Consider the following 17,670-nt stretch of genomic DNA (forward strand, 5'->3'; position numbering starts at 1 on the left):
TATATATATTTTATTTATATATTTATATAGAGAGATTAAATTACACTGGACTTGAAAAGTATAAAGAAAACCAAAAAATGTTACTATTTTTTCCTGCAGCACCAAAGGAAGCTTTTTTTTTTTTTTTTAATTGAAAACTTTTCCTTGGGGGAGCAGCCTAGCAGTATTAGCTGTAATAAGAACTCATTACATTACTCCTTTGCAAATTACTATGTGATTCACATAATTCCATGTTTACACTCTGCCACGTTATAATTTGTGATGCTCTTTGCCTGAAGATGCTCCTGGTTCCACTGTCATTACTTCTCGTCCTGTGTTCAGAGATTTGCTAGCAGTAGTGTGATGGCTATACTACAGTTCCACTTGGAGAATTGGCCTGGTTTTGGGATGACAATAAACCCTGCAAACAAAGCAGTTTACATTAATCCAGCAAGAGAACCTGACATTAATTTTATAAAGTTCTTAGCCTGAAGCTAAAATTAGTACAATTTATTTCTACCACCACTTGCTTACTTTAGACATCAGCACCTTCTTTCCTACAAAGCAATCTAAGCCACTATCGCATCAGTCAAGCAGCACACCAAGAGCTTTCAGTAAGAAAGTGTGTGCATTATGACACACCATGAGTCTGGTCCCAGCATTTGATTTAATCTACCTTGCATTCTGAGTCATTGTGAACTGTGAAGCTTTAAAAATCATACACCAAAAAAGTGATCAGCATTTTATTAGGGCAGCAACAAACCAACCTATTCCAATATTAACAAGCTTGACACCTAACCTGATACAGGGAAACACTCTTCTACGCTATTGAATGTTACAAGCTTTGAATAGAAAAATAGATTATCTAACCAAATATGTATTTTGGTAATTTTAAAAGAGAATGAAACACTGAGTAAGAGTTCAGTAAAGATTTCCCATTACAATTTACGCTTTCATTCAGGAAAACTTTTTTGCTAGCTCGTTTAACTATATCACCATTCAATAAAATGAGACTGACTTCATTTCAGCCATCATCCTGCGACTGCATGGCTAGACAGAGGCTGCTGTTCTGGATTAAGGCAACTATACCTTACAGATATGAATTGACAGATTTCAGATTTACGTATAGCAACCCCTTTTTATCATCCACATAAAAGTAACCATGTGTCAGCCTTTATTTAGCTGTACCAAGTGCCAGCAGGCTCGGGAGCACAGTGGCAGCTAGGCTGGAAGCACACCAATGACTGTCACTGTGCAACTCCTTACTACATAGGCACGAGAAATGCACTTTTAGCGGTTCCTCTAAGCAGCTACCAGCTTAGGTTCTTACCTCAAAATTAAGATCCTGTGACTCAGATCCATCAAACTAGACAAGCTCAGGCAGCAATTAGCACACAATGTAGAATGGGGTCACATCTTCAGAATCTACAGGAGCTCTTTCTTGCTTGAATCTGAGAACTGAAAGGTCGTGACTGATGGAAGAAAACCCCGACTATAGACAAAAGAGGTGGAAGGTGGGCTGGACTTGGCTGGACTCAAGTCATCAAGTTTCTACTAAAACCATAGCCCTTCCTTTTAGAAAACATCTAATCTGCCAGTTCAGACACATTATGAATCTGGATACATTTGTAGGATTTATGTGTGTCTGTACGCGTGCACACATTTACATACATTTATATGTAATGAAGTATGTGGCGCTTAATTTGGTGTCCTTCACAGATCACACCTGCAGGAACTGGAACACTATTTTCACTTGTTTATGTAGTGGATATCCGGTTCAAACACTGTTGAGGCAGACTGAAGTGGGCTGTTCTTTAAACTTGTTTGACATTCGGGATGTGCAAAGATACTGTATATTTCACAAAAAGAGAACACAAAGTTTCCTAGTTATTAGTTAAGGAAGAGATGGTGAAAAAAGGCAGAATTTTAGAGGAAACAAGCTACTGAAGCACTTCTGAAAGATTTTACCAATAAAGTTTTGTTTGAAAGTGATGAAGATGAATCAGAACTCTACAGTTCATTACCGAAGCATTCTTTAGAAGTGTATTAAATCCAGCAGCAACTGGAAGGCCTTTCATGCCAGAAGATTACATCCACTAAGCAACTTTCAAGTACCCTGGAAAAAGACGTCCAAAGGTATTATTTTCACCCTTAAATCAGAACATCAGTTAAATCACTTAAATCAGTGATCCAAACTGCTCATATGCAAATATGTGCTTTATAAGCACATAGAAAGTACCAGGGATAGCATAATATGAAGTCTTTCTCAACAGGCTCATAACCATGCTACGCAGACGAAGAGAAATAAGCACTATCCTAATATCAGATTTACACTGTAATGCAACCAATTGTTGGGCAACAAAATGAAGGCAGTCATTTTCCTACACCTCCTCTAGAAACAGGCAGCACATACCGAAATTCAGCGTGGTCCCTTGTTCTCTGTGAACTACCACACACTCTGGAATTCAAGTTCCAAGACAAGGAACAAGGAGTCACTCAGAACTGGTTTCACCTCCGAGACCGTGAATGCTCCCTGCTTTAGATAGCAGAAGTGCAGTGCAGGTGGCTCTGAGTAAATGAACACTAGGAACTCCTTATATTTCAATAGTTCCTCAAAATTAATTCTGCAACTCTGAGCAGACAAACCAGAGGAACACGAAAGTGGAAAGAATCTCAAGATCCATATCCTTGTGCTACAGCAGACAGACATTTTAAAAACTTCCCAAGTACTGCCTTAAAATTTGACTGCGCTACGATGGCATTTCCAGAACTCCACTTCTGTTACAGAGATCAGAAATTTAGTGAGTTCTTCCAAGTACTTAATTTCAGAAGCTGTTGTAGACCTTAGATTTTCATACAGGAAAAGCAAGACTTTTTTTTTTTTTTTTTAGGCATAGAAGTTTTACCAAAGTGTTCTTGGTGGTCCTTGAGTAACAAAAAAGATTCTACAGAATTTTGCCATTACATCAGAGCCTTATAAGCAAGGCCATCTAAGAAGTTATGTTGGGTGTAACATAGGAAGCTTTAGAAAGCCACACAAGAAAAGCAGTTGAGGGCTCAAAAAAGTTACAGTTTTGATACAGAAGTTACCCTAGAAGAGTCGCACCTCTAATACAAAGGGTGTGAGACTAGAATATTTGTAATTGCATTCTATGGAAATAATATGATGGATAAAGTTATAAAAAAATATAGAAAGCTCCTGCCTTTAAAGAAAGAATAAAGAAATTAGACCACAGTGCTTTTTGTGATTAAACCACCCAGTCTAGTCCACCAGGTGGTAAAAGATGGAACAAAAGCTGCAGCAATTTACTAGTGCAAAGCTGCGGTTTCACAGCCCTGACAGAAAACACACAAGAAATGGGATGCGACAACTGAACATCTGCTGTACAGTACAGTGCAGCAGCTTAGTTTAAGAACAAACAGATCATACCGAGCAAGCAGCAGAAACAGATTAAGAGACTGTTCAAAAAGGTTTTGAAGATAAATGTAGTTTTTTATTAGTAGTAGTATTTTGTCAGCATGTGGGTCTAGCAGCAGGTAGGAAATGGAACACTTGGGAGACCCACGTCAGGAACTTGATAAAACAATCTTCACCACAGCCTCAGAGAGGGTCCTCCAAGTAGGCGCTACATCATCTGCCATCCCGATGGAATACTCTACGGCTGAAATATGCTTCTTTTGCAGAGGGCAGGGTTGTTTTTGTTATACCAATCAGCAGTGTGAGAGTATTGAACACAAGCTGTTTCAGCAGCAGTTCCTAGGGCTACTCCACGTTTATCTATGCATTCTCCGACTTCCCAGAACACACAGGACTTCGCATATTTGGTAAAAATAGGTTTGCATGGGTAGGAATGAAAAGCCTAACACAGAGGATCAGTACCGTCATTTCCACCCAAGGGTCATGGCACTCATAGCTGTGGTCTATTCAGAAAGACCTGCAGCAGTGTTAAGACTAACCCTCCTTGCAATTTATAAGACAGGGGTGGATGGGTGGGCAGCAGTGGTGGTGGTTATTTTTTAAATAATTCCATACATGCTCCAGCCAAAAGTTTCCTTTTTTTTTTTCCAAAGATATGAAATACAAGGTTTCACAGCACAAATTAATTCTACAAAAGATCAGCACATAATTGCTGTATTTAAAAAAACTCAGGAAGATAATACTAAGCAGAAAAAAGCCATCAGTAACCGAGTTAATATTTTCTTCATGTAAATTAGAATGGGATTAATTCAAGCCAAAGATACAATCGTATGTAGTTTCACTGATCTAGATAATAAACTGCAAGTTCGGACATATGAGCAGGTCCATGTGAAGCTGATGTCTATGTGCTACTTCACAACACTCCTGGCACACACTCAGTCTTTGCCCTGGACAAGGGTGTGCTCCTTCCGTAAAAAAGCTCAGCTGACTCTCAGCAACTCACTGGATGTCAGAACTCTGCACGTCTTTCCTACTTTCTGTTTTGAAATTGAAAGGTAGAAATAAAAATCTCAGTGTCCAATGTAACAACCAACCAATGTAAAAACCCCACCTTTTCGGGCATATATACTTCAAAAGGTCTCATATTTCGTACACTTCACTAATACAATTAAACCAATTAAAAAGAGGCTGAATTAATGAATGCCCATACAAAAGTGGCATTAATCTGTTAAACCATTTCTGCTACTGCCAGTGCATGAAACATTAGGAATTTTTTAATCTGAAAAACCACATGGGTAGTTTAGTCTGGTCCAGAACTATGATATTCCTGGCGTAATCTGAAAAAGTAATCTGGACCAAAACCTTTACTTGACAAAAGAGCCCATGGTCCAATACAGTATTTGACCAATAATACACCAAAGCAGAATGCGATTTTTCACATTTTTTACAAATTCTGTAACAGTTTCTTATCCAAATGAATCAGCATTTGTCAGCAAAAGTCTCTGAACTGCATATACTCACTAAATCAGATATTAATCTCTAATTGAGTCATAAAATTAATTAATGAAGAATGTTCAAGGAAGCACATGCTGAACATTCACATAACATACTACAGAGAAATATTTTGTATGGAATTTAGTGGGTTACAGCAAAGCTCATACCTAACTTTACACAGTCTATAGGTTAACTAAACAGTTTTAAATACATTATTTGTCTTCCATTTGCTTTTTTCTTTTTCCTTTGTTCTAGTAGTGCTATAGAAAAGTATAAATGCCTAAGCCATTTAACAGCAGATCCTGTAAAAGCATGTTGCAGCATCCAGGAGGTTTCACTTGCAACTTCTCTTCTGTGTACATAATGGAGTTTTTCCTCCCAAGAGAGGTGTATCACCATTTTACTCATTGTCAACAAAAAGAAAAGTTAATGCTGCTGGAAAACCAGCGGACTAAGACTAACTAAAAATTTATCTAGTGGTATTAGGCATGATCACTTTAAGACTAGTATGTGACTGGCAAATGGAAGATATGCATGTCCAAGAGAAAAAAAAAATAACTAAGATGCACCTACTTGTGCACTGGGAAAAGCAAAAATGGCTTTTGCCAGCAGAAACTTGATCTGGCTCAAGCAATAGGACCTTAAGCTTCATTTAGGTAGTCAGGGCTCATATGCTTAGGAACAGTTGTTCCTCTAGCTTCCTCAAACTACAAAACTCTGTAAGATTTAAAATTTTCAGATTAGAAAATAATGAAATGGAGATAAACCAGGGAAAACCTCAAGGGAAAGCATATGACTTAAGGCAACCCCATTCTGGTTATTTGTAAAGTAAGTGTGATCTTGCAGGAGAAGAAACGAGCCAAATGAATTTGAAAAGGTTGATCAGCACCTACCTAAAATTCAGTTTCAGAAATCAGAAAAGAATGTGATCATACAAGTTATTTCCTTGAGACGTTTGTGCAACATTATCAAATAAAGACAAGCGAGATGACACTTTCATGTTCCAAGACCTCTTTTGCCAAAGTATCTTCTATGACCACAGAACTGTGGAAGTTAGATTTGTTTCATGCTCACACAACTGTTGAGAAACTGGTTTGACCAACTAGTTCTTGCATCATTTGATATAACCGGCTGTTCCTACAAGCTTTCAGGACAGATTTAATTTTGTTCCTCCATTGCCACCTGTTCTTAAATATACACCTATGTTTCATATATATATATATATGGACCACCATAGTGGTCAATCAATACCTTCTGAAGTACCAGAAGGTTCTCAAGTTCACATAAGAAAGAGTACTTCTTCAGCTTTAGACTAAAGAATATTTTTGCCTAAGACACAAAGAGTCCTACCTCAGTTAGACTGGGCCCAAAGTAACCTACTTTTCCACTGAAATTTGTCAAAAAGTGCCTTTGAAACACTCGAGTAAATATCATTCGTTTGGCTCCTATATCAGTTAACACAGAACCACTGCTGCGAGAGTGACACAAACCCTAGTCCAGTCAGGTGAAGACTTAAGATGTTGTCTTTCCATCTAAATTGGTTCTAAGAAATTTTGCAGCCAAAGTTTTAGACTAGTTTAGTTCTAGTTCAGACAAGTTTAGTTCTAGACTAGCCACAGCTTCTCTAGACAGAAAACACCTGAATCATCTGAGCAAGCCATATCCTCAGGGCTGTAAATTCAGCATTCATTAGGTAAATGTTAAGATCTAAAGCTGGAATAAAGAACATACCCTGCACCAGAGTCCACAGAGGAAAGAGCTCCTGTAGAGTCCTAGAAGGAATGACAATGCTCCACCCCAGCTGCTATCTGACTGGTAGGCAGAGAGAAGCAGAGAGAATCTAGATACTTCTGTGTCTGTGTTTTACTGAATCTGAGTTTAAACAAGTTTGATAAGTGCTTTGATAAGTATTCTATTTCGTATTACCCTAGTCCTAAAAGAAAATAAGTATCATGAGACATGGCCTTATCAGCAAGATTTAAACATTAAAAATGTATGCATCATCTTGAGATGAAGTGAAACATTCACTCAGAGCAGGTTATAGGATGCGATCAACTTCTTACTTTAAAATATGGCAAGTTAACAGCTTTCAGTGTGGCCATTTGTTCAGCACAGTATGATAGCATAAGACCACCAAAGGACTGCAAGATAAATTAAAACTCAAATGTGGAAAGGACTATTGAAAGTTATCTACATTTACAGTTCAATCACACATTTTTATTTAACATCAGTATACAGAGGACAACCCCAGCAAGTTATTTCGTAATGTCAAGTATTTAGTAAAGTTCTTCAGCTGTAACAGTGACAATAGAACAGCTAAAAATAAGCAGTATGAAACAAACATGATCTTCTTAAAATTATAAATATACCAACAATACTTCTTAAAGCTTAATTATTGCAACAGTTAAATTAACAATAGTTCATGTTAGAAAGGCTCTATGAAATTTATTCAAGTTGTCAAGAAATTAGATGGAAGTGTAAAAAGGAAATACATATGAATTTTACTTTTGATTTTCACTAAAGGTAGTCAATACAATTTTGTACAGTATCACCTAACATGTCAATCTTTAACAAACTCCAGTATACAGAATTCATAAAATGCAGAAAAAATATTGTTTAATCTTTACATGTAAATTGACAGTAAATTAACTGACACAAATTTTATTATTGTAACATAAGCAGGCCAGCATTTTAAATATTAATTTAGTAGCTTTATGCTGTTAAAGGGGCAGACATATACAGTCATTCCAAGTACATAATCAAATTTTAAGAGGTGATAATTCAGAACATGTGTTTTCTAAAAAGTGTTTAGTAAAAGTCATGTTATTTCCTAATCCAAGCAGCCTCATCATAAAGCCTTTACAGGGTTATGATCTTTCCTGGCTTTACTGGAGCCACTAGTCACGCCTTCTCACACACGCACATGCGCAAACACACATACCTTGCTATAAATACCACACCAGTGTACTAGGTTTAAATTCACCCTGATAATGCGGGTATGCTATGTGCAACTTTGCTATTACGCACATTACGGAAAGCTTCAAATTTCAGCATGGTAACCTGAAGTCATATAGATGTGTTTCAGTTTTACTATAATCATCCCTGAAGTTTATACAGATACCGTATCACATTGAAAGAAATCTATTTGATAGTACTTAAATACCAGCAATTGAACTTCAATTGTAATGATGAAATGCTCCTTTCCATTGAGGAAGAATTAGTATGTATAGCTGCTCATCTCACTCAAATATAATACATGAATGCTTAAGTACTTTCACTAAAACAGAAGTCATACTAAAACATGATACTGTACTACAATTGTAGTTAACTAGAAAATTCAAGGATGTTATAATTTAAGTCTAAGTTTTCCTGTACAATAAGTCAAATAAATAAATTCCATGTGCATTTGTTTTACAAAATGGTAGCATGTTTATCTTGCTAGGTTATACACTGCCATTTCACCTGTTCATACTTCTGGCCAATCTTACCTTGAGCTTTCTCACAAAGGAAAAAACTAATCAGCAAATTTTACTTAGATAAAATGGAGTCACTGTACAAGATGGTGAATAGATAATTCTCAAGTCAAACACACAAATCATAGTTTCTCTGACCACTAAGTTCAAAGAAAACTTGTTTTGAATATCCAGGTATCACTTTGGTTTTCTGGGGGTTTTGTTTGGGGTTTGGTGTTTTATTTTGTTTTGTTTTTTTCTTTTAATTGCTTCTGCAGGTCCTGTAATTCAGTTTGAAGTAGCTATAAAGATAACACGTGAAGTATACCTTAGTTCCTTTAAAATTCTTTTTCTACATTTTCAGATTAATACAACAGGTCTGTAGCCCCATTTAGTTTTTCCCTTCAGGGCTGGGAAAGACGGGGGGGGAGAAGAGACAGCTTACTGTCACCATATTCAGAAAAAAATTCATACTCTTGTTAAGGCAACCTATTTTTCTCACCAACCTGAACCCTCTTCCTCAGGAACAAGCTAACAAAAAGTGAGAGTAAAAAATGAAACATGGAAACTAATAAATCCTGAGCCTCATTCATCTTGTTTCTTAGGGAATGTTGCCATTCACTTGACCTCACTCTGATTGGGAGCTAGTACAACAGTTCTGGAAGTGCAATGCAAGAACTGTATATCCAGTGAGGAAGCTCAAGGTATGACTATGTATACACTGAAGTAGTAATTTGGAAAGTTTATAAATAAACTGTCAAGACACTGTAAGCACTGTACAGCCTATCAACTATCATAAGAATCATGTCTGAAGAGACATTTCTGGATTTTTTTCCCCACTAAGGGCAGCAGGCAGCCCAACCAGAAAAATGAAGAGAACTTGCCATACACTGTCCAATTATCCAGCACATCTTTTGATAGCTATTAAAAGAGAGGGAAAGGTAGCACTGGCTCAATGGAAATTATGTTAGACACTACAAGCCTGCTTCAGTTCTCCATCAAATTCTTTCTTTAGGCTGGCAGTGGCATGAATTTAATGAAGGCTGTTTGAGGCAATGATGGAAGAAACAGCAAGATTCAGAGGCTTTCACTCAAGAGCTGGCAGACAAAAAAGTGACAGAGTTTTAAGATCACTTGGGGACCCATACTTCAAAAGGAAGACTAGAAATAGCAGCTTTAAACCCCAGAGTAATGGGATAGCCTAGGATAAAACAGCTGGCGAAACAGAAATGAATGGCATATAACCCAGTAAGAAAGACATTACCATGAGTGTTTTATACTTTGACAATTTTCATTAAATAAAATTATTAAGTGCTTTCCTATAAACAAAAAGGATGCTCATAACGTCCTTCTGGCACAAATATTTTCCTATCAAAGCCCTGTAAACATGCCACCAAAATTTAGTTTTTACCAGCAGAGTGAGCTCACTAGAAATGCAAAGTGAAATCAGAAAAACAAATTCATCTGAAAATTTCTACGTAAATACTTCCTAAACAATATGGCATTTACATCAGTGTGCAATATATTAATTTTGAAAGTGATAACTTCAGCATGAAAATTACTTACCTGTAATTAAAGTTTTCCATATTGGCCAATACATAAATCCTGATTTTTGGTACTGCATACTTTATCTCTGAAATATTTGAAATGTCATATCCCAAATCAAAGTCAATACACAAAAGTATTTAAGTTATACCCAGTCTAGCAAAACCCACCTCAGCCACTGAAAATAAATTTAAAAGTGTAGTGTTTAGTAGTACACAAAGGAGTTTTAGAACAAAAAGGAAACAGAGGTCACAATAGAAATCTGAGGCACTGCTGTATGAGTATAAAGTTAATTCATAAGATATGTGGATTGCACTGAGTCACTGAACTGATAACTCATTTAGTATTTCCGTTAAGGACAAACATTTTAAATAGTTTAGTGTTTTTGGGGGGAGTGTTCCTTTTTTCTTTTTAATTAATGCTGGATTTGTAGTTTTTAGGCAAGAAAAAAAAAATACTTGAAGGTAACACTCTCCTCCCTTCTCCCCAGAAAAGGGTTTAGAATTTTTAGTTTCAGATGCAACCTTTAAATATGCATTAAGATGCAGAGTGGACATAGCTCTCTATGCATACCTATACTGTGACAAATTTGCTAACATCTCACAGAAACTTACATTATACAAATAGTTTTAAGAAAAGCTATCCAGTTTTACTTAAAAGTTTATAGCAATGAAGATGTGGTACATAAATATATACAGTACCTCCACTTGAAAAGTCAGATTTATGAACCAAACGGTTAAAACCTAATGAACATCAGATCTTCATTTAGATTGCCCAACACGGCAATATTCAGGCATTACCAGATTATTTCTTTTTCTTCAAGTGATAACCTACATCTCCTTTCATAATTTTTCACAAAAATAATTGTTGTTTTTTACAGATCATCTCTGGTAATGTTTTCGTAGCTGTATTCCTTTAAAATGTTGCTGGCAAACAAAGCTATTGTAGCACAAAGTACTTTTAAATAAAATAATCACCACATTTAGCTTCATCCAAAATTTAGCTTGCTATACATGGGACAGAAGAAAGATAAAGTTGTATCTGTGTTCAAGTGCATTAACAACAAGAGTTAACACTAGTAATATAATGAAGGTTCAACTGATAGAACAGGTGCCATCAAAAAGCACAAGCTTGTCGATGATCAAACTGCCTAACAAAACTGTCAGTAATGTAACACTGAAACTACTTAGAGAAAGCCTGCATGACTTTCCCCAATTTAACAAATACGTAAATCAGAAATTAGAGTTCCTTGATAACACTGATTCACAATTTCAACAGCATAAACTACAGTCAGTAAAGGGGTCACAAATCTGTGCATAAAATGGCTGATGTTTTAATAAGAAGTGGTTTTACACTAATGGCAGGCCACCACAGAAAAGTATGGAGGAACAAAACACTTTGGTTTTAATTTTGTCAGAGGCTCACAATTCCCATTAGACTTAAAAGCAGCAGCTTTTCATAAGCCACTCTCATTGGGAGTGCTGTATTTTGTAGAAAACATTAGAAAGATTACTGTTATTTTAGTGATTGACAGGTTTTACTTAAATCTTTACATAAACAGCTTTCACCATATTGTGGTTATGCTTAAGTATAAGAACACTGATCAATAGTTTAGATGCAGAGCATTTATTTCTTCTGCTGGAAGGCAACTATACTTAATAATTGTATCCAAGACACTTCAAATCATTCAGAAATATGGCATGCAGTATCCAAAAGTATGGCTCTGAGGATTTTTTTTTACATTAAGCATAAAGAAATTTTATATTCAACATTCATTTATATTTCAAGAAAACTACCTATTCAGAGTTCTAGTTCTTTGATGCAGCATTAAGGATTAAAACTTACCACTTTACCAGGCCTTGCCCATGTGCAAATAAATCCCTCCTGACAAGCAGTGACTATACAGTCTTCAAGAAAAATTAACACAGTCAGTCTTTCATGTGCTATCTTTTTACAGATAAGAGGCTCTAACAAGGGAACATCTTCCATTCGGGGACAGAGAGGTGTTCCCAAAGTTTTAGCTGGGTCCGTTTTGGTTTTAGTAACTAGGTTCAGTTTGTCACTGCTCTTGCTAGATATATGTCCCATGCTATGATTTCTCTTGTGATCTTTTTCATGGTGTCTTTCCTTCCGATCGTGTAGCGATAAGGTTGCAAATTTACTAACGCCAGAAGCAATGGCACCGTCCATGACACTGCTTTTACTGCCAGCATTTGAGACTGCAGAGTGTGGAAGGCTGTTTGACCGTGGAAGAGGAGGGGGTACAGAGTTTCCAGGTGTCGTGATACTGTTTCCATTACTTCCTGGGTTAGTTCCACCACTTCCAGAAGGTGGACTTGTGGCATTCATGACATTTGTATGTGTCCTTGCTCTTGAGAGAGGTTGGTGAGGGAAGAGGATATCTTCTGTAAGATCCCACAAACAGAGCTGTGTGTCCTGGCCTACTGAACCAAATCTATACGTAACACTTACTGGACGACTGTCTGTAGAGTTCCTTTTGGATAGCCTAGATTGCGTACTATTTGCTCGATCTCTGCCAAAATGAAGGTCTTGGAAATCCTCATCACTTCCGCTAAATTCCATCGGGTCACTCTCTTCTACACTAGTGGTATATGGATCAAATGCAACAACACTGACCCATGATTTATGTCCGTGGCCTCTCGCTATTACTCGACAGTCCACAAAAGACCAAACTGTTACCAAGTCATCCTCTCCACCTGTCACTATGTACTTCCCATCAGGACTCCAACACACACACAGCAGTCCTCCAAAGTAGCTTTTCATTGTACCATGCAATTCCACCGAATCAAAGTTAAACACACGAAGAAAACCATCCTGGCTCACACACGCCAAGAACTTCCCATCGGGGGAAAAGGCAAATTCATTCAGGGCACCCTCACCTACTGTCCATTTAAGCAGAGGGTTTCTTGTGGATTTACTCTTGCAAGTGTGAACTGCAAAACTTTCTCCTTGTTTAAGTAGCTGGTAGTGCGGGGCTGTGGTACCACAAGTGTGCTCCACGTTATACAAGTACATATTGCCACTGGAATGAGCTACTAGGAAAAGGCTTTCCGAACCTGGCACCCATTTTACACAGGTTACTCTGGACTTGTCTATTAGTCTCTGTGAAAAACAAAGAAGATACACATCAGAAAATCTGAAAATTAAAACTTTTAATGATTAACTATAAATCTGAGCTTTCTAGGGGGATGGGGAACAATACTTAAACAGAGCAAACTCAACTTTCTAGAAAGAAGCTATGTTACAGTATGTGCAAAAACTTATCAGGCAGTAAAGAGGAAATTATTTTTAGACAGAGTGCTACCAAAGGTTATTATTACAGTCCAGTCACATTCCACAAAGAAAATATTTCAATCAAGCCAATCTGTTGTTATGAATCTAAAGGTAGTGTTCTTAGGTTTATTTTTTGCTGTGTAGGTTGAAAAGCATGAAAAGGAAACAAGAAAACACAGAATGAGCTAAAGGGGAAAAAAGGCAGCTACTCATCTGTATGTACTACATAGCAAATAGGTTACAAATCTACAGCAGTAAATTTAGACTCTGGTTTTATCTGAAATCACAAATAAAATCCATCCTCAAAAAAAAAAAAAAAAAGGCTTTAGGAGCCTTTACCAGCTTTTACAGATTCAGGGAGCAAAAGCTACATAGACAGTAACCCTCTTGTCATGTCCTGGAAAGTTTGTAGTTAATTTGTAGTTAAATGCATGTGATTCAGTGAATACAGAAGGCATCACATACTCTTTACCATGGAATCCCCACCCTCCAATTACTTTTCATTCAGTATCCAAGGACCTGTGAACACTCTTCAGTTACCACCTGATTAAAAAATTTCCTTTAAAGAAAAACATTTTTAATAGAGTCCATCATTGCAAAAGAACGAACACACATATTAAACAAACATTCCTGATCCTAAGTCTTCAGTGCTGCAAGAACTGAGAGAAAGTTTGACTCCCTGAGTTTGCTAGTGTAGTTCCAGTAGACTTCTAAAACTTACCAAGTTGGCCATGGCATCACTCAACTGCAACCTGGAGACAAGTAATTCTTTACATGCACATTCAAGATTTGTATTTGTCATAGATTGATTACAGGTTGAAAGAAGAGCTGAGCTATATAAAAGGGAAGAATGCAAATACAAAGAGCCTAAGGAAATACCAGAACAAGTTACAAAAGCATTAACAAACGAAGCAGCAAAAAAAATCCCCCACCAAAAAACTTGCTATGCTGTTTATCACAGACAAAAAAAACCCCAAAATTAATGGATAATACATTGACTGTTATCCATTCTGGGCCTGTAACCATCACTGGAAAGCAGCACCTGGTCATTTTAGATTATACTTTTGCATATACTTTTGCTGCTGTCAACCTCAATGTAAGACCAGGGAAGCCTCTCTTCTGTAATTTCTCATTGGTTAAATTAGCCTTTTTGTACTCAAGAGCTGAGAGATGTAAATCCGGGAACTTCTCCTCAAATGTGGTAGTTCATTCTTAGCTTCTGTTGTGATATTTTAAACAGTTTGTAATGGGTTCATTGATATCTATCATTCATGTCTCAGTAATGATGGTATCAGAAATATCGGACAGAAAGTTACCTGGTACACACCAAGAGAATACAGACAGGGAACATCAGCCCAGCTGGCTTGCTATAGGCAACAGTCTTCTCATTACAAAACTACCGCTAATATGGCAACAAAGCAAAATTTCATGCTCTCCTCTACTAGAGCAGCTCAACCCGACATACAACCTCTACTGGTAAGAGCAGTTGCTCAACTTTTATACTAGAAATGGCATTTTAAATCCATAATCATGTTGGGCTACACAATCTTAAATATTGTACAGAAATCCTGCAAACCTGATCGCTACCTCAAGGAAGCTATGACCCAAACAGAAGACTGCCATCTGCAATGAGAACAGATTAGCTCAAAGAGACAAGATGCAGAGAGACTTCAAGCTGATATGTAGCAAGTGACTACAACTCATTCCCTTCTCAACCAGCAGAGCTTTAAACTCAGCAAGAAGATAAGAGATCTGAAGCTATGATTTTAAAAAGTTTTAAAAGCTTTCAACTGGGATCACATACTTCTGTAACACAACAAAACAAGACCTGAAGTTGGTATGACTGGCAGATGCATTACAAGAATAGAGTGAATGCAGTATCAAGCAAATCAGTGAGGTAGCTGGGATAAGGAGCTTACATTCAGTTTGGTGAAAGAATAGTAAGTAAAAGAACTTCAGTCACCAGTCAGGAAGACAAGCCAAGATTATCTTGGTAGCCATGTTTAGAACAAGCTTGAAGGGACAAAATTATAGGCATAGGCCACAAAGGTGTGAAAAAACTGAGGCAATCAAGGAATACGCATTAAGGTCTGACAACGAGCTGTGGCAACACAGGTATAGGAAAAGCTTATTAGGAAAAAGAACACAGCTTATGGCTTTAGTTTAAATAAATAAAATTATTTAAAAAATAAGATGAAAGAAACATAATTTAATTGACTAGCTTGAGAATAACCAGCTATCACCCAGAAACTGAATCTATGAGGAATACTTAATTCTTGGTTGGTTTGGGGAATAGGAAAATATCACTAACTTAATTCTGACACAGTTAGAAGGAATGCCATTGCTGATACAGATTGATTTAGGTAGGCAGCCACAGGCTGCATAGCATCACTCACCTCAGCCTTTCAAGTCCCTATTGTCTTCTACATCAATAGAATTAAAAAAAAAAGGGAAGAGTAACAAGTTAGACTGCATTAAGGCTATTGCATTTTAAGTTCAACATAACCTTCTGTGTCATAACAGGTTACTTCACATATGACGTATGATTAAGTGCTATCCTGATTGCCTTATCACAGGTGATAGTCAAAACAGAGCTTTGGGCAACTGGAATCACCAAACCACTAACAGGACAGGTGGTGTGTTCCATTATCTCTATTATTCTAGCAGTACTGACAAATCTGTCGAAATATGTAAACACTGATTTAGACCACCTTCCACCTGTGAAGTCATGTTTATTCTCAAACACTATCTAAACTCTAAATATATTCAAAATTCAACAGGCACCTTCATCTTGAAGCAAACAAACTGGCTCAAACATCAAAGCTCACTGATGTTTCTCTGAAATGGCTTTTAGAAACAAGACAGAACTTCCAAACACATCCAGGGCAAACCCAACACTGTAACTGACAGATTAAAAATATATAAAAGTTTTAGAATTGGTTGTAACTGCAGGTAAGATCAGCATAAGAAACAAGAATTTGTCATTTAACTCTAGCCTACCATGTGCATAGATTTGGTAGTACTGAGCAAATCCTTATGTTAGCTTTGCAAAAAATAGATAATTGCATTTAATTTCTACCAAACTGTCAAAGGATGTATTCCCACCACAGTGAAGCAGTGCTGTTTATAGCACAGAGGAAAGACAAAACGGTCTAATGCAAAGCGGCTTCAGTGCTTCCATCATTTGTGGACTACCACAAGAACTATCCAGTCTGCAATGCAGCTTTACACTGTAGACACTTGGCAGGGAACAACATCAAGGCATGTAAACATGCATTGGACCTTTATGTAAGTATTTCAGCAATTTTTCTCAAAGTAACTATAGTTCAGCTCCAAGAGCGGGAACTGCTCTGTGATATGAAACTCTAGCTGTTTATACTATTTCTACTGCCATTTGTAATACTTACACTATTACCACACAATATTAACTCGGAACTGCACTTATTCAAGTAACTTGTTCACATCCAGACTAGCACTCCCAGTGGTGAAGCTGCATCAATGACAAAGTTGAAGTTTTTTTTGGTTTGGAGTGGGTTGTGGTTTTTTGTGGGGAGTGGTAGTGCAGAGAGAGGGGTGTTAGGACAATGCTAAAATGAACATTTCAACTACTTGGACAGAGGTTTCTACCAAACAGAGTACTCCATGCAACATTAAGACATTCTCCAGCACTGTTTCCCATTCAACACATGCAGAGACAGAGCAGGTAGGAAAAGGGCAGGTAAGAAGAAAAATGTCCCTCTTCTGATCTAGATGTAGCTACTTTTAGAAAGCTGAGGAGGAATTCAACAGTTCTAATTACAAAACATCCCCATTGAGAATAATACCTCAATCTTCTTTGCATAAAGACAGAGCAAGGCAACACACCTCTCTGAGGAAGGAAAGAGATGCCTGCTCAGTTTGAAATCTGAGCAAGGCTTAACTTCATTTGCAAAGCTCTTATCCAGATTTGCGGAAAACAAACAAACAAACAAACAAAAACCCCAAACAAAACCAATCCAAATCAAAACGAACCCTGCAAAGCTCTTCGCTATTACCCCATGTCATGGCTTCAACTGGGACAGAATCAACTTTCTTCATAGCAGACAGTGTGAGACTATGTTTTGAATTTGTACTGAGAAGAAGCCTGACAACACACTGATGTTTCTAGTTGTTGCCAGGACAGTCAAGGACTTTTTACCTTCTCATGCTCTACCAGTGTCTGCAGGTGCAGGAGAAACTAGGAGGAAGCACAGCTCACAATTATTGGCTTAGGATTCGACCTTAGGTTTAGGACTGAGACCCAAACTGACCAATGGTGCACTCCATATAATGCATGTCATGCCCAGTATATAGACAAGGCTCTATCCAGAAATGCTCCCTCTAGCTCTCTCAGTCGTCTCTTTCTTTCTCAGACTTATCTGTTTTCCAGGATTGTGATTTCAGGACTCTCTCTGCTCCGGGATCATTAGCCAGGAAAGAACTGAGCCTTGGTCACCAGGTGGTGAGCAG

At 37.4% G+C, this 17,670-nt stretch overlaps 1 protein-coding gene across 1 annotated transcript; it reads right to left on the reverse strand.

The window, feature by feature from the left end:
- Positions 1 to 13,915, reverse strand: WDR20 (WD repeat domain 20). Its single transcript, XM_010079094.1, has 3 exons — positions 13,904 to 13,915; positions 11,734 to 13,011; positions 1 to 400 (listed from the first exon to the last, which is right to left on the reverse strand). Exons 1-3 carry the CDS (start codon positions 13,913 to 13,915, stop codon positions 347 to 349), a joined length of 1,344 nt encoding a protein of 447 aa, XP_010077396.1. The 3' UTR covers positions 1 to 346.
- Between the last annotated feature and the right edge of the window lie 3,755 nt (positions 13,916 to 17,670).

This window comes from Pterocles gutturalis, unplaced genomic scaffold (assembly GCF_000699245.1).
Source record: "Pterocles gutturalis isolate BGI_N339 unplaced genomic scaffold, ASM69924v1 scaffold34973, whole genome shotgun sequence".
NCBI classification, from domain to species: Eukaryota; Metazoa; Chordata; class Aves; order Pterocliformes; family Pteroclidae; genus Pterocles; species Pterocles gutturalis.

Excerpts from the sequence above, each read along its gene's own strand:
- WDR20 (XM_010079094.1), bottom strand. Across the intron at positions 401-11,733 it reads GGGCAAGGCCTGGTAAAGTG|GGTTTATTGTCATCCCAAAA; the intron begins GTAAGTTTTAAT and ends CTTTGTTTGCAG.